Raw genomic sequence first — 21,909 nt, forward strand, 5'->3', positions numbered from 1 at the left:
TGATTGTACAGCTCTATCCTCTTGGTGCAAAATCTTAGATGTTGTTTGCTTGTTGCTCTTTCAATATTAAAAAAATCAGTAGGATATGAAACTGTTGATAAGATTCTGGCAAAGATTTCTCCTGAAGTGTCTACAATAGCTTGGGGATCAGCAACAATACATCCAAATGTTCCATGGTAGACAAATACAAACTGCAACCAACTGTCTGGCATGTGTTGAAGCGCTGTTTACTGTTCAAATCATACCACGAACAGCTGGTTCACACTCTTTGTGCAAATAACAAGGTAAGCGTGTTGAATTTCGTGATCATATGCTCCAAAACTAGAAAGATGACACTTTTCTGTCGCGTTTAATTTTCAGTAACAAGGTGACGTTCCACCAAGTGGGAAAGTAAACTGACACAATGTTCGCATATGGGAACTACAAAATCCTGTAGTCCCCATATGGGGAGTTCCTCTCAAATTGTGTGAAACACTGCAATATGAGAGGAACTTCCCAAAACTTAATGTGTTTTGCGCCCTATCGAGAACAAAGGTTTATGAACCTTTCTTTTTTCCTGAAGAGACCGTTACTGCGGTAACATATCTGGACATGATTGAAAACTGGCTTCTTCTTCTTCCTGAAATGAATGAAGATTCAGAAGACTTCATTTTCCAACAGGATGGAGCTCCACCCCATTGGCATGAGGATGTTTGAGATTTTTTTAATGAATCTCTACCTCAACGATGGAGATGTCGCATCGGGAATGAAGACCTGCCGCTTCATTTCTGGCCCCCCAGGATCTCCTGATCTCACACCCTGCGACTTTTTCTTGTGGATGTTCGTATAAGAAGCATTTGTGCATGACCTCTACCAACACTGACCTAAAAAACCGTATCACAATTGCGATGAACTCAATGATACAAGACATCCTTCTTTAGGTATGGGATGAATTCAGCTACCATCTTCATGTTCTCCATGCGGTCGGAGTGGGGCACACTGCACATCTATAAACTTTATTGCGAGTATAATCAAATATACTTTACATCATATTTGTCACTAGTTCTATGTTTGATATATAGACTTACAACATTGACTCCATCTTTTTGAATCACCCTGTATAAATAAAAGCAGGGAGGAGCAAATGAAAAACCAATGTCATTTCCCCCTTCATATCATTACTACAGAATTCTCATTTTAGTCTGGCTGAACTCGACTTTATGATGCATATTTTATTGAACATTTCACATTCCAAATGATTGGAATAGAAGACAAACTGTGTGTAATCCTCATTTTTACTCAAGTACACCCTAATTAAATATCTGTGTCGGGGAGAGCGGAATACTTACTAAGGTTGTTCAACGTACTGGCAGAACCGGACTTTTCTAGCCGTGGTTTGGGGAGAGTTCTATACCCCTGCTGTGGATTTTTTCTCCTATTATAAAGATTTTCACGTGATATGGAGCTATCACAGTAGTGTAATGTAGATATTCATAGTAAATAAATAATGGGCATTTTAATGGTGATTAGTGGGATGCTCCAGTAGCTTGGTGCCAATTCATACATGCTTTATTTCTTTCTCACCTTCAGAATGAATTGGCTACTCTTGGCACATTGCCAGACTCGGTACTATGAAGTGTGGGCATACAATACTATTTTGCTTATACAACAGTTGGAAAATTTATGCATAAAGCATGTGATTTCCCGTGTTGGTGACTAATTCATCCATTCTTTATTTCTTTCTCCCCTTAGCACGAATTGACAATTCTTGGCAATCTGCCAGCCTCAGTTCTATGAACTGTGGACATACAATACCAGAAGTAGAAAAGGTCATCAAAAATCTGAAAGGCAGAAAGATGGTGGGAGTAGATGAAATTCAACAAGAAATATCCAAATAAGTTTTGTTAGATAATTGTCAGTTTATGTTTCCATAAACGTCATTCTCTACCTAAATATTTCTAACTAGTACCAAGAGCAAGTCGAAAATTGGGTTTCTGCTTATCTCAGATATCAGGATAGCTCTTAGCAAGTGATTTCCAAACTTATAAAAGTTTTACAGTGGCTCCATTTGATAATCCAGAAGGGGTGGTCAGAGGGTCAAACTCTGGATGATTGGAGCAGAGCTCTCATAGTACCCATCTATAAAAACGGAAATAAAACTGAAATAAAAATAAAAGGGAAATTTTGAGGCATTTCCCTATTGAGTGTTCCTGGTAAGATTTATGCAAGTATACTTCAGAAACCGTCGAGAAAGATTGTGGAAGGGAAGCTTGGTGAAGAACAAAGCTAGATTCATGCCAAATAGAGACTGTCAGGATAAGATTTTCATTTTACAACAACTAGTTGAATAATCATCAGAATATAATAAAGATCCATATTTAAGTTTTGTAGACCTGCAAAAGGCAAGTCTACAAGACAAGGTGCCAAGATAAAAGCTATTCAAAATGCTACAGTTATACGGTGTCAATGGGGCATTATATCGAGCAATACTTAGTCTGAGTTGTAAGTCAGCAGTTAGAATTAAAGGAAGTATAGGAAGATGGTTTGATGTTAAATCTGGTATCAAACAAGGATGTACATTATCAATATAGATCACATTATGGAGGGAAACAGTATTAAACCTGATATCAAAATTGGAGTTGTTAATCTCAGCTCTTTGCTATATGCAGATGATGTGATACTTTTATATAAATCCAGTACAAGTCTGCAAGATTCCAGAACTAAATTGAATAACTATTGTAATAAATTTGGCATAAAAATCAGCAATAACAAGAGAAGGACAATGCAAATAGGCAAAAACATTGAAAATATCAACTGCATCATGGATGGAGAACCTATAAAATAAGTAAAACATTTCAGCTACTTTGGCACAATTTTAATGAAGATAGTAAATTAAATATGGAAATAGAAAACAGAATCAATAAAACCAGAATCAATAAAATCAATAAAACCAATATGGTAGGAAGTCAACTGAAGAAATTTATATGGAATCAGAAATATTAATCAGAACACTAAATTAGTTTATGGATCTGAGAGATGTGTCAGAAATAAAACAATTAAACAAATAAAACAATTTTGCTATCTATACTGGTTTCTTCTCCTGGAAGGATAAATTATATAAACAGATTAGAAGGTACTACCATGGATTCTCTCCTCTCACCAATTTCTATATGAAGCATTTTGAAAAAAATGCTCTTGATACTACCAGTCTCAATCTATGGATTCCATTTTCTGAAAGGATAATGCTGTTACAACTTAAGGGAAACCCCATTAACATAAATATCATCCAAGCTTATGCACCCACAGCTGACAAAAGTGAAGAAGATGTTGCAGAGTTTTATGAACACCTAAAAGTGATTAAAAACCTAACAAAGAAACATGATATAAACATAGTGATGGGTGACTTTAATGCAAAAGTGGGAAGAGGGGGTGATGGAGAAATTGTTGGCGAACATGGCTTAGGCACCAGAAACGACAAAGGAGATCGCCTAGTCCTGTTCTGTCAGGAAGAAGATCTAACAATAGCAAATACCTGGTTTAAACTTCCACCCAGAAGACTGTACACTTGGAAATCGCCTCAAGATAACCAACATAACATTGTCAGAAATCAAATTGATTATATACGGATAAATAAAAGATTCCACAATAGTATAAAGAGTGCAAAGACTTATCCTGGAGCAGATAGCTCATCAGACCACAATGCCATGGTTGCAGAAGTACGTCTTAGATTAAAATCAGCTAAAAAATCACAAAAGAAGAAAAAGAAAATTGATGTAGAAAAACTGAAAGACCCGAACATAAATAAAAGTGCCAAGACACAGCTTAACCTGCGATTACAACAGATTAACATAGAAGAAAATAAAAGTGTGGAATCTCTTTGGAATAGCTTAAAGAATGCCATTGTAACAACAAGTATTGAAGAAGTAGGTTATGTGAATAATATAAAACAACAGGAATGGATGACAGATGAGATTCTTTCTCTTATTGATACAAGAAGAATGTACAAAAACAAAGACCTTGCCAGGTATACAGAAACACATATCAAGAAAAAAATAAAAGAAGCCAAGGAAAATTGGATGAAAAATTTATGTACCGAAATTGAACTGCTTCAGAAGAAACATGATAATTTCAATCTGTATAAGAAAATCAACGAAATTTCTGGAAAACTGAGGAAAAAGCAAATAGTGTCTTTAAGAGACGAAAATGGATAAATAGTTCTAGAAGAAGAGAATAAAGCACAGATTTGGATAAAATATGTAACAGAACTTTTCAATGATTCTAGACAGAAGCCTATAAATATAAAAGATAACATTCAAGGACCAGTAATCATGAAATGCGAAATAGAGAATGCTATACGAACAAGTAAAACAGGAAAAGCCAGTGGACCAGATGGTGTGCAAACAGAATTTTTAAAATTAATAGAACCAGATAACATCAAACTTCTTGAAAAACTATTTAATAAAATATATGAAAGTGATGAATTTCCATCAGATTGGCTCAAATCTACATTTATGACTGTCCCAAAGAAACCCAAAGCAAATTCCTGTGGTGACTTCCGACTTATTAGTCTAATGAGCCAAACATTAAAAATATTTTTGAAAGTAATTCAGAATCATATTTATAGAAAAAGTGAAGAAACTCTAAGTGAAACACAATTTGGCTTTCGGAATGGTTTTGGTACTAGAGAGGCCCTTTTCTGTACCCAAATATTGATACAAAAATGCATAGAAAAACAGAAATCTGTCTTTATGTGTTTCATAGATTTTGAAAAAGCATTCGACAAAGTCAGACACACTAACTTAATAGAAGTCCTTCAACAAATAAGGCTAGACGAACAAGACATAAGACTAATAACAAATTTGTATTGGAATCAGTCAGCTACCGTTCAATTAGACAACATTACCACCAGTGATATTAACATCAAAAGAGGAATGAGACAAGGATGTGTGCTCTCACCACTCCTGTTCAACATATATGCAGAGGTAATCTTTAAAAAAGCATTGGAAGAATGTTCAGAGGGAATCGCAATAAATGGAAAGATTGTTAACAACCTTCGATATGCAGATGACACCGTGCTAATTGCAGATAATATTATGGATCTCCAAAAACTCAATGACAGAGTATACATAGAAAGCCAAAGAATGGGAATAAATATAAACATCAACAAGACAAAATACATGATCATCAGCAAACATCCAGCTGTTGGATTCTGATTATGTAGAAAATAGAATAAATGTTATTTGATTCAGAATCCAACATGATTTTCCATCACAAAGGCTGCGTTTGTAAATATTATTTAATGTAAATAACGTAAATTATAATTTGATATCATATAACTACCTTAATTATGTCAAATATTTAATTATTTAATCAAAGAAATGTGTTAATGGTAATTAGATTCTGTATTAAATATTAAGCTATTCTATTTATTGTTATGTCAATATTATAAAAACTTGTATTTGCAATATTAACTACTTATTTATTGAAAAGCAAATATTCTAATTATTCCTATTTGTGTATAAAGCTTAACGGTATATAATGACTCAATGTAGTAGTATAGCCTTATCTAACATTGGCGAGAATGTTTATGTTTGTCTGTTGTCATGGAGACGCGTGAAATAAACGAGCGCGAGTGGAACAGAGCGTGGGCTAAAGAGAGAATAAAAAAATATATATATATAAAAAGTAAGAGTTGGGACGGAAACTTGGAAGTGAGAGGAAGCAGGGTGATAAAATAAAGAAGTAGAAGTAAATAAAAGGTTCTTAAGGGTAGGAGTTAAGTGGATGATTTTTATAAGTGAGCAAGAACGTAACGAATTTTATAGTTAGCTGAAAGTGAAATCAGCAAAATAATAGAAGGAAAATTAAAGCTACAATCGGATAAAGTAAAAAGCTGAACATTCAAGGAAGAATTCTGAATAAACCCAGCTGATATAGAATTGTGGCTTATTTCTGATTTGCCTTAAAAAGAACCTCACAGTGTTTTAATAAGTTTATGAGTGGTAACAAGGATAGTTGAAGTACCCTGTAATTGATGTCCAGAATTCTGAAGTGCGATTGATAGTGCTTTAAGTATAACTGTGGATAAGTCTTGTAGATGTTTTTTTTTTTTTTTTTTTTTTTTTTTTTTAAGTAAGATAAATAAATTCCAAAAGTTTGCTCACAACATAATTGATGTACTAGGCACTATTTCCGGTAAGGTCTTTCATAGTGTTTTATTTCATTGCTTGAAGAATTGTGTTAATTACGCTATGCTTAACCTAACTTTAACTGTGGAAACTCTTCGTGATTGAGAGTTGGAGATAAGAATTTTTGAAAGATATTTTTCAGCTATTAGTGCCTGTGATACTTTGAACTTATAGCATGACTGAGAAATGTGTGAAAACTGATTAGATTGGATGTTCTATTATATTTAAGTGTAGAAACTTTGTAATCCAGAAGCTGAGAAAGTGCATGTGAAGACTTTTAAGATTGTGCTAATGTGATTAACTTGACTTAATGTTTGACTTGTTATTAAGAATTAGAAGTAAAATTTATGTATGTGTTATATGAACTATATTAAATGCTTCATTTGTTAATCTAACTATTGTATTTGCCTGAATTTCTTTTTACTGCACCGTACACAAAAATTCGAATCTAGCGGGAATCCCAGAAAGAAAATAAATACTTCGGCCTAAATGAATGAAAGGACTGCTAACTAACTTTGAATTGATCCTACTATTTCATATAGACTTATCTAAGGATAGAGTGGCGCAGTATACAGAAATTTCTCTACCCTTGGATTAGTGATCAATTTACAATTAGTTGTGTTTTATTTTATGAAAGTGACTTGTAACAAGATGGCGGATTCGAACACAACAAGAAGAAAACAACGTCACGACATAGCCTCATCAATGAAACTGACACTCAATTGGAAAAATATTGATCAAGTGTCAAGATATAAATATCTCGGTTGCTGGCTTAATGAACGGTGGGATCCAGAAATAGATATAAAGACAAGGATTCAAGTTGCACGGCAGTCCTTCATGAAAATGAGAACACTATTCTGCAATAAAGACCTAAACATGGAAGTCAGATGCCGAATGCTGAAATGCTACATGTGGTCTATTCTGCTCTATGGAGTTGAAACACGGACATTAAAGACGACAACCATCAAGAAAATCGAAGCCTTTGAGATGTGGCTATACAGAATAATGCTAAAGATATCATGGACAGAAAAAATTACCAATGAAGATGTCTTAAAATCCATTCGCAAAGCTAAACATCTTGTACAAATAATCAAGAAACGAAAAACATCATATCTTGGCCACATCATGAGAAACAGCAAATACCAACTTCTACAAACTATTTTGATAGGAAGAATTGATGGCAAAGGAACTAGAGGAAGAAAAAGAATATCATGGTTTGACAACATCAAGACGTGGACAGGAAAGAGCAGTGCACAACTGCTCAGATTAGCACAAGAGCGCAGTTTGTTCGCCAAGATGGTCGCTGACCTTCGATAGAAGATAGCACAATAAGAAGAAGTTCTTTATATAGCAACATGGCTCAGACACATTAGACTCTTTCCTCTTTGACCTCAACAGTCAACACTCCAGAATCCAGTTCACTATTGAAAAAGAAAAAAGATACTAGCTTTTTTTTTTTAAAAATGCTCTAATCACCAGTCTGCCCAATGGTCCCATTTCTTTCTCGGTTTATTGAAAACCTATCTGCCCAAGCAGGTAAATGCATAAACTTTCCCACCATCCTCCTTCTCAACAATATGAGGTCGGAAAACCCTTGTCAACAGAGTCTCCAACCTTCGTTACACTTAAGTTTTCCTTACAGAACTTGTCTTTATTTATCAAACCTTCCTGTGCAATGGTTACGATAGCAAAAAATCTACAACTTATCTGTCTCTTCCATCCTCTCAACATAGAGACTACAGTAAAACCATTACTATTTCTTATATCAGGGGCAATTCAGAAAAAAACAGCTAGAACTTTGACAAAATATAATCTGTGAACCGCTTTAAAACCTCATTTGAAACTGGTTTTCCTTTTCTGTTGTTGTAAGGATCCAATTCCCCCCCCCCCCCACCTCTCTATTCCAAATGTTTACTTCCTTCTCTTTGCAAATTATCATATTAAGGTCAGACTGGAAGATCTGCATCGTAGAATACAAAAAATGGATCTGCTGCCATAACTATGGGCAATCAGGTCTAGAAGACCATGCCTTGGACATAAATGATATAGGAAATAATCTGAAAGAATTCAGTTTGCTGATGATGTAAAATTAGGCATTTGCAGATTAATTAATAAAGAGTAATAGTTAATCAAGGCAATGTGGAGGGCTTAAGGGATGATTTAAATAGGCTATCAGTATGTTAATACTGATAACCTATTTAATGGGTGTCAGTTTAATGTAGAGAAAAAGCAAAGTTTTCCATTGTGGGATAAATAGATTATAAGCTATGTATCATGTTGATGGCACTGTACTCCAGGAAATGATGAACCTAGGGATTTATAGTTGGAGACAAACAGAGAGTTAAAGTTTAGAGAAAATATTGCTAAGATCACACATAAGATTACTTGGTTATTAAAACACATTAACAAGTAGAGATAAGAGATGAGGAAGTTGTTATTCCTCTTTCTAAGGCCTTGATATGCCCACATCTGGATTACTGTGCTCAAGTCTGGTCCACTGGGTTTCTTTGGGATGAGGAAGTGGTGGAGAGGATTTCGAGGTGAGTGGCCTATGGAATATTCCCTATGAGGATAGACTGAAGGTGTGTATGGATTGCAGAAGTTGGTTGATAGGAGAAAAAGAAAGGATATGAGAGAAACATTTAAGTTGCATAAAGGTTTTTATAGGATAGACGCAGAGGAAATGTTTCAAACTTGGTTAGAAGGACCAGAACAAGTGGTCACCCCTGGAAGTTGGATAAAGCTGTCATTAGTAGGGTGTGAGGACTATTTTTTGCTTTTAGAGTTGAATAAGTGGAATGGGTTTTGCTAGAGTCAGTTGTGAGTGCTTTGTCTGTTAATGGGTTCAAGGAGAAGTATGATAGATTATGTGGATATATTGGATCTCCGGTAATGATACTTCGGACTTCATGGAGGTGCCCATATCATCATCATCATCAAATTCCTGCCATGTACCCTCAAGGGGTGTACAGGATATGACAGTACTACATGAAAAAATTACAGGTGCCCATATAATAATAATAATTGCATTGGGCCAATTAAGTACTATAAGTGCTGATGTGCTATGCACTCTTAAAACTTTCATGCATTGATAAAAATGCAATCATATGGTCCAAATGACATGAATTTTGTAGTGTGGGTTGCATAAGCCACACAACAGCATACCTAAATGGGAATGTGATACCACTGATATATATAAGCATAAATAGAACATTTTATACAACAGTACAGTCTATCTCACTAGTGAGACAGTTTCATTCTTTAAACTGAAGAATGAACCGGAACTTGATGTCTCTGGAGAACGCAAGCTTGTATGATATTTTCACTGCTATCTGTTATCTATGTGGATCACATTATGAAAGAAGTGGCATTAACCTTTGAAGCACATTACTGGGGAATTATTAAACTCAGCTACTTACTTTATGCAAACAGTATTACTCAAAAATGTAAAATACTCACTTAGATTGGCTCATGAGCATTTGGAATTGATTTTAAATTGGGAACACTAATTTGGAACTCCAATTATGTAAAAATAAATGAATGAATAAATAAATAAAAATCCAATCTTTAATTTAAGAATGTGTATAAATATGTTTATACACATTCTGTATTGTTAAAAATTTGTCTAATTTTATTTTATATCATAATTATATGTAAAATCAAATAAGTACACATGCCACAAACACTTTCAAGCATAAAACTTGTACAACTTTTACACACAGTTCATTCAACCAAATAACAAATTTCGTATGAAAATCTATGAAATCTTTCTTCCTCACCCTTGGCATTTCTTACTACAGTAGACAGATTGATGATGTCCAATGTACTGGTAATAACAATGCTATACAAAAACTCATTTTTTATTTAAATGCATTTAGCCACAGACTAAAATACTCCATTAAATATGAAGAAGATTAATCCAAAAACTTCTTAAGTGTAACTTTCAGCTGATCTGACTATTATATTACCACTAAGATATACAACACATCTACAAACGTTGGAAACTACTTCTTACAGCAGGGATGAGACAAAAAGAGAAATGTATCAAAAATATCAGTTATTTTTAACACTGTTCATCTATACTTACACTTCCTCAATCACTGCTTTAAACCAAAAAAAAACATACTTCTGGGAGCTTCTATAATTACAATACCCCAACATTTAACAGATTACGGTAATCACACTGCCCAAAATCATATACCCCTTTCCCAAAGCAACTTAAATAAACTCTACACCATTCTAAAATTCTCATACATTCACCATATTTTCAAAGCCATCAAAAACATATGTTCAACATTTCTGATTAGATAATTGTATTCATCAGAAGCAACAAAATACAAAATATACTAAAATAAACAACAATACTGCACACTGATGTACTACTATGGCATAATGTTGTTTATAAGTTTAGCTGTTAATCACGGCCGCAATACCTGCAACATTGGATCTGTCATTTCATCTTGGAACATTAGCGACTGCAATATCTACATAGCAGATTACTTGCATTCTGCCCCCCTTTAAAATGGACCTTTAAAAACAATGGCTACTCTCTAAAAAGTATTAACAACCAATTATCCCGCCATCAACGTAACAACGTAGAGACACAGGACGACTCCAAAGGTCATATCGTCTTGCCATATATCAGCACACTATCCAAAAAGCTGAGCAGAATTCTAAAGAAGTTTAACATAAAAACGTGCTTCTCGACTCTGCCAAAAATAATATCACGCTTCAACAACTATAAACAACCTCACAACCTTCTACAATTCCCAGGTGTATACAAGGTCACTTGTGAATGCGGAAAGCCTTACTATGGGCAGACAGAGAAATCTATCTTACTACGTCTCGAAGAGCATCAGAGAGACATTGCTTATAAGAGAACCAGAGCAACTGCTCTGTCGGGCCATGTCCTGCTTTCAATAAACACGAACAATGAAGGCCACCAACATGAAATAAATTGGACATTGACTTCAAACCTACACATCAGCCATGATGAAATAGAGCGCTGCATTGTCGAGTCAAGGGAAATCACCTTAGACCCTTTTCATTTGAATAATAATCTTAGCTATAATTTGGCAGACTCTTTCAACTCTACTATTAGATACTGGAGATCACGTGATTCCACACACGCACAGGTGTACAACAATAGAACTTTAACTCAGACTGTAGTTCAAGCTCATGATAACTAATTTACAGTCGAATATTACGGCTTTATAATTGTATAGCTTTAGAGTGTGTCAATGTTAATTTAAGTGTCTTTTGTTATCTTTCTATGTTCTTATCGCCTGAAGAAGTCATTTTTGACGAAACATGTTGCGTTTTTTTCAAATAAATGTCATTGTGTTATAATTCTCGGGTTTAAGTCAGTTAATTTACAAAAATGAATATATATATATATATATATATATATATTCACATAACTGAGCTTTGTTCTCAACATCTTTCTCACATTATAAGTTTCAACTCGTCAAGTTCATCTCCAAATATATTGCCATCCACGCCTTCTGAAATTGCATACCAGGTATGTCTTAACTCATCATCATCATCATATGTATCAAGGATTTAGACCTAGCGTGGCCTGTTCCGGCCTTAGAAGTCATCGTTGAATCGTTTAAGAGGACGTCCTGGTTTTCTTTTTCCTAATGGTTTGTACTTTAAGGCTTGTTTTGCTAATCTTTCTGTTTTCATTCTTTGAACGTGTTCCATCCATTTATGTTTATATTTTTTAATTTTTTCTATTACTGGTTCTTGGTTTAATTCTTTCATAATATCTTCGTTTCTTTTGTGATCAAATAGGGTATACTTTGCAGTTTTTCTCATAAACTTCATTTCTGCTGTTGTTAATCTTTGTTTGTCTTTTTGTTTTATTGTCCAGATTTCGCTTCCATACATTAAGACCGGTAGGGCTAATGTATTGTATACTTTTAGCCTGGTTTGTTTTTGAACTAGGTTTGGTTTAAATATAGAGTTAATTACTCCTGTTATTTTTAAATATTTTGCAATTTTTATGTTTATATCTTTTTCATTTTCATAAGTGATCATACATCCTAGGCAGTAAAATGAATTCACCTGTTCTAAGATCTTGTTATCTAATACTATTTTAGTTCTTGCTGGATCTTGTCCTTTAAAGGCCATAGTTTTTGATTTTTCCGTTGATATTATCATACCATAATCTTTGGATATCTCATTTAGATTTAAAATAGCTTTCTGTAAATTATCTTCAGAATTTGTAATTATTATTTGCTCTTCTGCAAAGAGGAGCGTGTTTAAGTTAACTGTAGGTGAAAGTTTAATTCCTTGATGTAAATTTTTACTCCATTTTATTATTATTTCATTTAAGTAGATATTAAAAAGAGTTGCTGAGAGGGGACATCCCTGTCGGACCCCTTGGTTTATCTCTCTTGTATATGATAGCTCATGATTTAATCTTATTTGTATTTGATTATTTTCATATATACTTATGACAGCTTTCAGGATATTATTTGGTATTTGTCTTTCTTTTAATATGTTAAATAATATGTTTCTTTTAACTTTGTCAAATGCTTTTTCAAAGTCAATAAATGCAATATGCATTTCCAAATTATATTCTCTTCTTTTCTCTACTATTAATTTTAGGCAAAAGGCTGGGTCTATACATGATCGTCCTTTTCTAAATCCATTCTGTACCTCTAGAATAAAGTTTTCGGAATATTTCATTAGTTTGATATTTAAGATTCTGCTATATATTTTGTAGCAGGAATTTAGTATACTGATACCTCTATAGTTTTTAGGGTCATCTCTATTACCTTTCTTAAAGATAGGAATCACAATTGCTTTTTTCCATTCTATTGGGGAGATACCAGTTGAGTAAATTTTGTTTAAAAATAATAAGAGTCTTTTTTTGAATCTTGTTCCTGCATATTTATATAGTTCTGAACCTAGCTTATCTTCTCCAGGTGATATTCCGTTTGTTTCTTTCAGGCTGATTTCTAATTCTTCTTCAGTTATTTCCTTTTCATTAATTGTTTGCCAGTTGTCTTTTTTTAAAATATTTGTCTGTCCACAGTTCTGTGTAGTAATTTAGAAATTCTTCTAATTTTAATTCAGTGTTTAATTTTATGTTTTCTTTGGTATCTGCATTTAGGTGTTTCAAAATCTTATATACATTGGGTCTTATTTTATATAAATCATGTTCTAAATTAGAAACAAATTTATTCTATGATTCTCTATGTCTTTTTCTGACTTCTCTTTTAGCTATGGCTCTTATTCTTTTATATTCTATTTCATCTTCTAATCTTTTACTGCTTAACGATTTGTGATAGGCTTCTTTTTTCTTTTTAATTATTTCTTTGATTGTATCATCCTAGATCTTCAGTTTTTTTATTTTATTGAATTTTTTGGTCTTTCCTAAGCTTTCATTTGCTGCTGCATTTAGTATCGTTTTTATATTAAGCCATTCTATTTCTGTTTCTTCATTTTGTTTTATTTTATCTAGATATTGGTTAATTCTTTGTTCATATAGCCATTGTACATTTGTGTCATTCAGACATACAAATGTATGTCTTAACTGACATACATTTGTATGTCTTAACTACCCTTAATAAATTTTATATTAATTGTAAATTTGCTTTTGGCTATAAACTGAGACATCTCCATCAACAAACAAGATATCTTCTTCTTATTATTATTGTGCTATCTTCTATCGAAGGTCAGTGACCATCTTGGCGAACAAACTGCGTTCTTGTGCTAATCTGAGCAGTTGTGCACTGCTCTTTCCTGTCCACGTCTTGATGTTGTCAAACCATGATATTCTTTTTCTTCCTCTAGTTCCTTTGCCATCAATTCTTCCTACCAAAATAGTTTGTAGAAATAGCATATCTTGTAGAAACAAGATATGCTATTTCTATTACTGAAAAGTAAAAAAGTTTTAAAAATAAATTAGTGTAGTGTTCCTGGATGAAATGTAGACTCAAATAAACAAATATTTTCCAAGGAAAAAAAATGATAGTTTGAAGAACCCAAACCTTGAAGACTCAGTGGAATATCCTCAAGAAAAACTGATTCAGCCAGAGGAGACATGTTGTGAGGATATAAGGATAGAAAAATTAGAACTCCATACTAGACTTAGGAGGTTAAGGAGGCAATCAAGAAAAAGAATAAAGTATATCAAAAGTTCCTAGCAAGTATGTCACCATGTGCTCTGAGCAAACTCAGAAAAAAGGTAAGCGAAGCAATGGCAAAAGATAGATAAACAAAAGTCAAGTGAAGTCTGGAGAGAATGTAGATGATAAATATCACGAAGATAGCAAAATGTCCTGGAGGCTATTAAAAAAAAAAAGGTAGAGAATAAAATTGTAAAAATAATTTAAGGTAAAAGTGAAATGAAAATTAGAGGTAAAGATCTTTTAGATGTCTAAAGCTTTGAAATACAAAATAAAACATGAAGAGATAGAACAATAGCAGAGGAATGCAAGTGGTACATCTCAATACAGGGGGTAGGTAGAGCCAACAAAAACCTGCAATGTGGAAAGGAAGCTGGAGTAATGATATTCAACTAGAAAGTCAAATGTAGAGGTAAAAAAATTTTCAGTGGCTGTACTTCATAATTCTGAAGGCATGATCAGAGGGTTAAATTGCAGATGATTGGAGTAAAGCGCTCTCTTAGTATCCTTCTATAAACAGGGGAAAAAAATAGAATTTGAAGTACAGAGGAATTTCCAAGTAAGATTAATAGAATCTGAGAAAAGGCTAAGAAAAATTGGAAAACAGAAATATGAAGAACTTTGTCAGGATCAGATCTGAAAAATCATGGAAATAGGATATGGTAACGTGCCAAGAGAAAATCTGTTCAAAAATAAGGTGATGAGTGAATATTATACTAATACAGTCTTATCTGAATTATATGCAAGCAGTTACAATGAAGAAGATACAGGAAAGTGGTTTAATGTGAAATCAGGTGTAAGATAAGGGTATTATCTCTATTGTTATTAATCATCTGTACAGATCATGTTATAAAGGAACGAAATGGGATTATGCCTGATATCAAAATTGGATATCGCAGCTCTGCTTCATGTAGAGCATGTTATACTCCTAAATAAATCGAGTAGAAGTTTGCAAAATTTTGTAAATGAATTAAATAACTCCTGCAATAAATTTGGCATGAAAATCAGCAACAAAAAGAAGCAACTGAAACATCAGCTACATCCTGAATGGAGAACATATAGAACAAGACAAAATCATGTTCATACATAAGACCAAAATGGCCATAACAAGAAATGGCCAATGAATCCAGAACCTATTTGAAAAGTGCTAAAAGGAACAATCCTATACATGTTAAAATGACAGTCATGTTGTCTGATCTCTTGCTAAGCTATTGGCTGTAACGTGTTTCGATTCAGCTGCCCTTTTCTGCATACAAGGTGGACATCATGAATTCCTGCGTTTTATCAGATTTGCTAGCATTCGGCTTCTTTCATAAACATCTAATTTTATTGCATTTCAAATATTCTCAGTGGGATTGTGTTATCCATTAAGGAAAGCTCATTATCATTCTTGACAATTTTTGTACTACTATAACATTGTGTGTTGCTGTGCCCCCTGCAGCAATTCTGTTTCTATGTAGATGCTGCTTGGTGGAACCTAATTTTTGTACAGGCATATTGTTTACAATTTTCTTTAACTGCTTATGCATCATTTTGGCTGAAGAGCAGATATGCTATCCATTCGGCCAACCAGGCCAGCTAACATAAGAAATATAAGAAAGGCCACACTAGTTGAAAATCTCCCTGCTGTCTGCCTCTTATTCTTTTTTGATTTTTTTGTTGTTAGATATCTAGTGGGTATTTACAGTATAAATGTTTTCATTATAATGTAGTAAAGTGTGTTATTGTATGTCTTCTTCTTGTAAGGAAATTCACAACTCGATGTATTAATTATACTCAGAACTGGGTCATGTGACTTCTTTCACTAGCAGAACACCTGTACACAACAGTATCCAAGTTGGGGTCAGATCAAAGTCTTGTAAAGAGTCAAAATGACTTCCACATGTTAAAATTAATATATTTTAATATTCATTTAAACATCACAATTATCATCTGAGTAGTATTTGCAATTTTTGCTATGTAACCCTTGAACTTCAACTGCATCATGTCTACCATAACTCCAAGATGTCCAGCCTCATCAGTTACTCCAAGCATAATTCTACCAATATAACATGGCATTTTTTGAAAGTTTATTTTTCACTTGGTTAGAATATAATAAATTTAGTTTAATCCTTTATCCAAGTGTGAGCAAACAATGTTTGTGCCTGAAAATATCTTCAGGACAGGGGTAAGGTGGTACAACACCAGAGCGACTCTTTGTAAAGAGTGGAGCAAGAGTGTTGGTAGCTTGCTCCACCTTTGCAAAGAGTCACCCTGGTGTTGTACCACCTTACTCCAGTCCTGAAGATACTCTCAGGCACAAACTTTGTTTGCTCACACTTGGATAAAGGATTAAACTAAATTTATTATAACATGACATTGAATATCTCATCAAGCCAAAGCACATAACTTTGCACTTAGTAAGATTAAATCAACAGCCTTTATAGTCCCCCCCCCCCAACACTTCCAAACCTATTCAAATCATCTTGTAAATGATGTATATCAGTAGCATCTCTAATTGCCTACCTATCTTTGTATCATTTTAATGATGGAATGTTTCCAAGACTGCTATATGGGTGGCATTCATCATTTTCCACTCAACTGTTTAGATCTCCAAGAAGAACCAACTTTCCCTCTTTATGCCAATTACCTTCTCTAACAGCAAAATATTCCTCCTCCTTTAGAACAATGTTCTCTGGAACCACAGACATATGGTGTAACAGTATAATTCTGGAATTTGATGTTTGCTAATGTGACTACTTGACTGCCATTCAAGAAAATTACTTTTGTGTTTATCATCGGATACTATAGCTAATTCTATTTAGTAATTATTGTCTGACTATAATATTTGAAATTTACAAGAATGTCCTGTTTTTCACTTTATTTTCCATTATCATTGGCTCTTCAGACCTATGTGTGGTCCAGGCTTTCTTCAAAAACTTCTACTAGCCTTTGTGCTAAATTCCTCCAATTTTCATTTCCAAAGCCTTAATAAATTCAAGGACAACGGCATCTTCCCATCAATTTAGGTAACCGAATTTTCCTTTTTCCTTCTCGCTTTATATTGAACACCACTAGTTCAATTAATATCTCATCTTCCTTTCACCGTCTTTTACCTTGCAGTGTTGAGGGTTTATTAATCATTGGACCGCAAACCGTTTGCAGGATAAGGTGGTCAGCCTTATGTCCCTGTATATCCTATGTCCTGTAGTGTTGAGTTCTTAAGGCCGGTTTGCCTGCTTTGCGGGATGAAAAACCCCAGGATAAACAGAGGAAAAAACCCTATTGTCGACACCCAAGACCGGCTAACTTGGCTATGACTGAGGAAGATTCTTCAGCTCCTCACGTCTCAGACAGGAATTGAACCTAGGACACTCCTTCCCCATGCATATGGTTGTGAAGCGCACAGCCGCTAATGTACTTAATGAACTTATTCATTAATTTTCTCTATTTTAAATTACCAGCCTATCCCCATTTTCAGTGTCCAGGTATTTAAGTACTAACCCAGTTAGAAAATACTCATCTGAACCAACATCAGGCCTGAAGACAAAGTTTCTCTGCATTCCTTTAATGATTTATGTGTAGGTCTCCTCCCAGTTATCCAGACACGAATCATTCAAATCAAAAATGAACAATTTCTACACAAAACCAAAACTTCTTAAAGGTATTCAGCCTCATGTGAATTCATATTTCATTTACGTTTACACACACACACACACACACACACACACACACACACACACACACACACACACACACACACCATTATTTTCGATAAAACAAAAATTACGTTTCTGTTTCTCTAAATGTTCACAAAGTTGTATATATACCTGTTCTTGTAACTGCTGCAGTTTTCTTTCTCTTTCATCTTGACTGTCTTCTGAATCACTTGATGAACTATTTGAGGAACTAGATGGTGTGCTCGGGCTACTAGACTCTTTTTCAACCTGAGTTGTCTGAACAGGCTCTGCAGGTAATGGCTCATCAGGCATTTTTGCATACCTCATTTCAAAAACATCCTAAAAAAAAAAAAAAATATATATATATATATATATATATAAATTAATCCAATAACAGTGACTTAAAAATAAGGCATATAGTAAGAGTTTACAACTGCAAAAGACCTGGTAAACACCTGGCTTGTCTAGGAAACTGTCTTTCTTTGGTGGAGTGAATAAGGGATGTTGATTTTTTTATATGGTTTGTAAGTGGTTGTGAGGTTGTATTATTTATTTATTTTATGTTATTTTTTTAAAGGATTTTTGCTAATTCTCAGATGTGCCTTACATGTATGGTATGGCAATAATTTTGATGTAGTCTTTGTTCTGGCAGGTGGGTGGGATAGAGAATATTGTAGCCAGTGGCTACAAAGATTTTGCAAATGTAGTCAAGTTCCTCTTTTGCTAAGATGTGTTAATAATTTTATGCATGCTTTAATATGCATGTCTACTCTTACTTTCCCAGTTGGCAAATTACTTCAATACATGCTCGCGTCAGTGATGGAGTGTATTTGTTGAGCACAGGATATGTTGATATCTTCACTATTTGGAACAAATCCACCAGAGTTCTATTTTTACAAAGATTAAAAATATGCATCCAGAGACAAAATTTACTCTTGAAACAGGGGAATCACCTTTGTTTCCTAGTTTTTTTAGATCTCATGAATCTTCATCAAATTGAGAGGATTTCAATTTTTAATATTTTGGGGGAAATAAATACATACAAGTGCATGGTGAAATTCCTGTCAAATATCTAGCACCATTAAAACAAACTTGCTTCACCTTTAAATAAGTCCAGTATGAATGCTATTAGTTACTGTCTTCGTTCTCTCAGGAAGTAAATTAAATCATATTTCCATCCTCTATGTCAAAGGAGTAATTTATTTTTTTCCACTTCTTCTTCTGCAGCTCCTCCCACTTAAGTGGGGTCACTGTTGACGATGCATCTCAACCACATCCTCCTCTTCTACCAGCTCCCTCCATCTCTTCTTTGGCCGCCCATGCTTCCTCCTTCCTTGCACATCCAGCTGCATGACCCTTCTTCCCACATATTCGTCCTCCCTCCTCATCACATGACCAAACCAACTCAACCTTGCCTCCTGTATCTTTGCTCCTAAGTTCGTAACTTTCACTGTTCCCCTCACATAGTCATTTCTCAGACGATCCTTTCTGGTCACACCATGCATCCACCTAAGCATTCTCATCTCTGCTACTTCCATCCTGCTGTTATTTTTCCTCAGGGCCATAGTTTCTATAGCATATGTCATAGCTGGCCTCACTACTGTCCTATAGATTTTGCTTTTCAGATTGATCGGCACCCTCTTATCACATAACACTCCAGCTATCTCCCTCCAGTTCCTCCAACCTGCTTGTATCCTGCATCCCACTTCCTTTTCAGCTGCTCCATCTTCTTCCACTGTTGAACCTAAGTATCAAAAGTCCCTCACCTTCCTGATGACATTTCCTTCCAGCTCCAAGTCTGTCTCCTGGCTGCCACCCACTGTGCAACACATATACTCTGTCTTACTTCTGATCAGTCTCATACCCCTCTCTTCCAGTACTTTTCTCCATCTTTCCAGTTTAGTTCCCGCTTCTTCTCTTGAATCTGCACACAGCAAGATGTCATCTGCATACAACATTGTCCAAGGTGCATCTTCTCTCACCTCCTCCATCACAATGTTAAACAGAAATGGACTAAATGCTGACCCTTGATGCAAGCCAACCGTTACTTGAAAACTTTCTGTCTATCTCAGACAGGTCCAAACACTTGTCTTCACATTTCTGTACATCTCCTGCACCAACCTGACATATTTCTCCAGAACCATCTTCTTCCTCAGACACCTCCAGACTTCTTGCCTTGGCACTCTATTGTATGCTTTCTCCAGATAATGCCAGATGTAGCTCCCGTTGTTTCTCTAGAAACTTTTCCATCATCTGCCATAACCCAAAGATAGCATCTGTTGTTGATCTGCCACGAATGAAGCCAAATTGTTCCTTTGCAATCTCCACCTCCTTCATCAATCTTCCATCACGAATCCTTTCTAGGATTTTCATTGTGTGGGACATCAACTTTTTTTCCTCTGTAATTTTTACAGTCTTGTGCATCCCCTTTACCCTTGTAGATGGGGACAAGAGTACTCTCTCTCCATTCCTCGGGTATATTTTCCTGTTGGCAAACGTTCATGAACAGGTCCCACAGCAGGTCAATACCCCCCCCCCCCATTGCCTTCATGCCTCCACTGGAATCTTGTCAGGGCCCACTGATTTTCCATTCCTCATCCTCTTTATGGCCTCTGTCACTTCCACTCTACTGATGTTCTGCACCATCCCCTCAGAAGGCTGCCCATCTTCTCTGTGAGTCCTTGCATTTCCCTCATTCAAAAGTCCCTCAAAGTATATTCTCCATCTGTTTCTTATGTCCACATCCATCCATAATACTCTTCCTTCAGCATCTTTATCTGCCTCACATGTAAGATGTCCTTTGCTGCTTTATTTCTACATTTCGCTAGTTGGTAAATTTTTCTCTGTCCTTCCTTTGATTCTAATTGATCATACAGATCTTGATATGCCTTCGCCTGTGCCACAACTCTCTTGGCTTCTTGCTTTCTCTCTCTGTCCTCTTCCACTCTTGACTCATCCCACTTCTGCTTTGCCTTCCTCTTAGCTGTCACTGCCACTTGTACATTATTATTCAACCACAAACCCTCCTTCTGCTCTCTAATCTTTCCAGATGTCTCACCAAGCACCTCGATTGCACAGCTCAGGATTACTTTTGAATTATGTTTCCACCAATCTTGTACACTTTCCAGTCCATCCGAAATCCTCTCTAACACCCTCTCCCTAAAACGATTCCTCACACTCTCTTCTTTTAAGCGAAACCACTTAATTGTCTTCATCCCATGGCTTCCAGAGGTTCATATCTTCGATCTTATTTTAAAGTCTGCGCACAGCAGTCGGTGTTGCTATGCCACTTGATCTGTTGGAATTACTTTACAATTTGTCACAACCTTAAGATGTTTTCTTCTAGTCAAAATGTAGTCAATTTGTGAATTGTTACCACTCCTAAATGTTATCAAATGTTCTTCCCTCTTGTAGAAAAACGAGTTCACAATTTCCACACCCATTTATAAAAAAGGTTGTAAATTTAGTAGATTGGTACAAAATGGTGGACTAAGAGTTGCTTTATACAATCCAGTATACTGCTAACGTGCACAAACAGAACTTTTACCAGCAAACCATTTCAAGTCCCCAATAACTGAGACAGATAAAATTCACCTCCCTTTTCAAACAACCTACCTACAAGGGCTGTTTGAAAAGTTTGGAAAAAAAAGTATGTTAAACACTTTTTTTTGGAAAAAATCACCTTTATTTCTCAACAGAGTTTCCATCGAGATCTACATATTTGGTCTAGCAAGTTTCCAATTTTTTCATCCCATCTATAAAGTAGGATTTGCCAAATTGTGCAAAACAATTATTGACAGCCTTCGTGACATCCTCGTGTGGAGAAAATTTTTTCCCACAGAGCCAAATTTTTAAGTTTGGGAACAAGAAAAGGTCACAAGGGGCCAAGTCCAATGAACATGGTGGATGTGGAAACAATTTGAACCTCAAATAGTGTAATTT

General features: G+C 35.0%; 1 protein-coding gene across 9 annotated transcripts in view; it reads right to left on the reverse strand.

Moving 5' to 3' along the window:
- LOC150103963 (bromodomain-containing protein 2-like) overlaps positions 1-21,909 on the reverse strand; it is a 539,719-nt gene that overhangs the window by 303,395 nt on the left and 214,415 nt on the right. For all 9 annotated transcript variants that reach the window (XR_016548723.1, XM_090397216.1, XM_090397208.1 and 6 more), the window contains one exon: positions 18,118-18,306. Coding sequence is in view for 8 of the 9 variants with exons in the window: in XM_090397216.1 (XP_090253342.1) it covers positions 18,118-18,306 (189 nt within the window). In the remaining variant the exon portion in view is untranslated. The remainder of the gene's footprint in view (positions 1-18,117; positions 18,307-21,909) is intronic.

Source organism: Typopeltis vanoorti, chromosome 8, assembly GCF_054136105.1.
Source record: "Typopeltis vanoorti isolate ZY-2024b chromosome 8, IOZ_Tvanoo_1.0, whole genome shotgun sequence".
In the NCBI taxonomy this organism is placed as follows: Eukaryota; Metazoa; Arthropoda; class Arachnida; order Uropygi; family Thelyphonidae; genus Typopeltis; species Typopeltis vanoorti.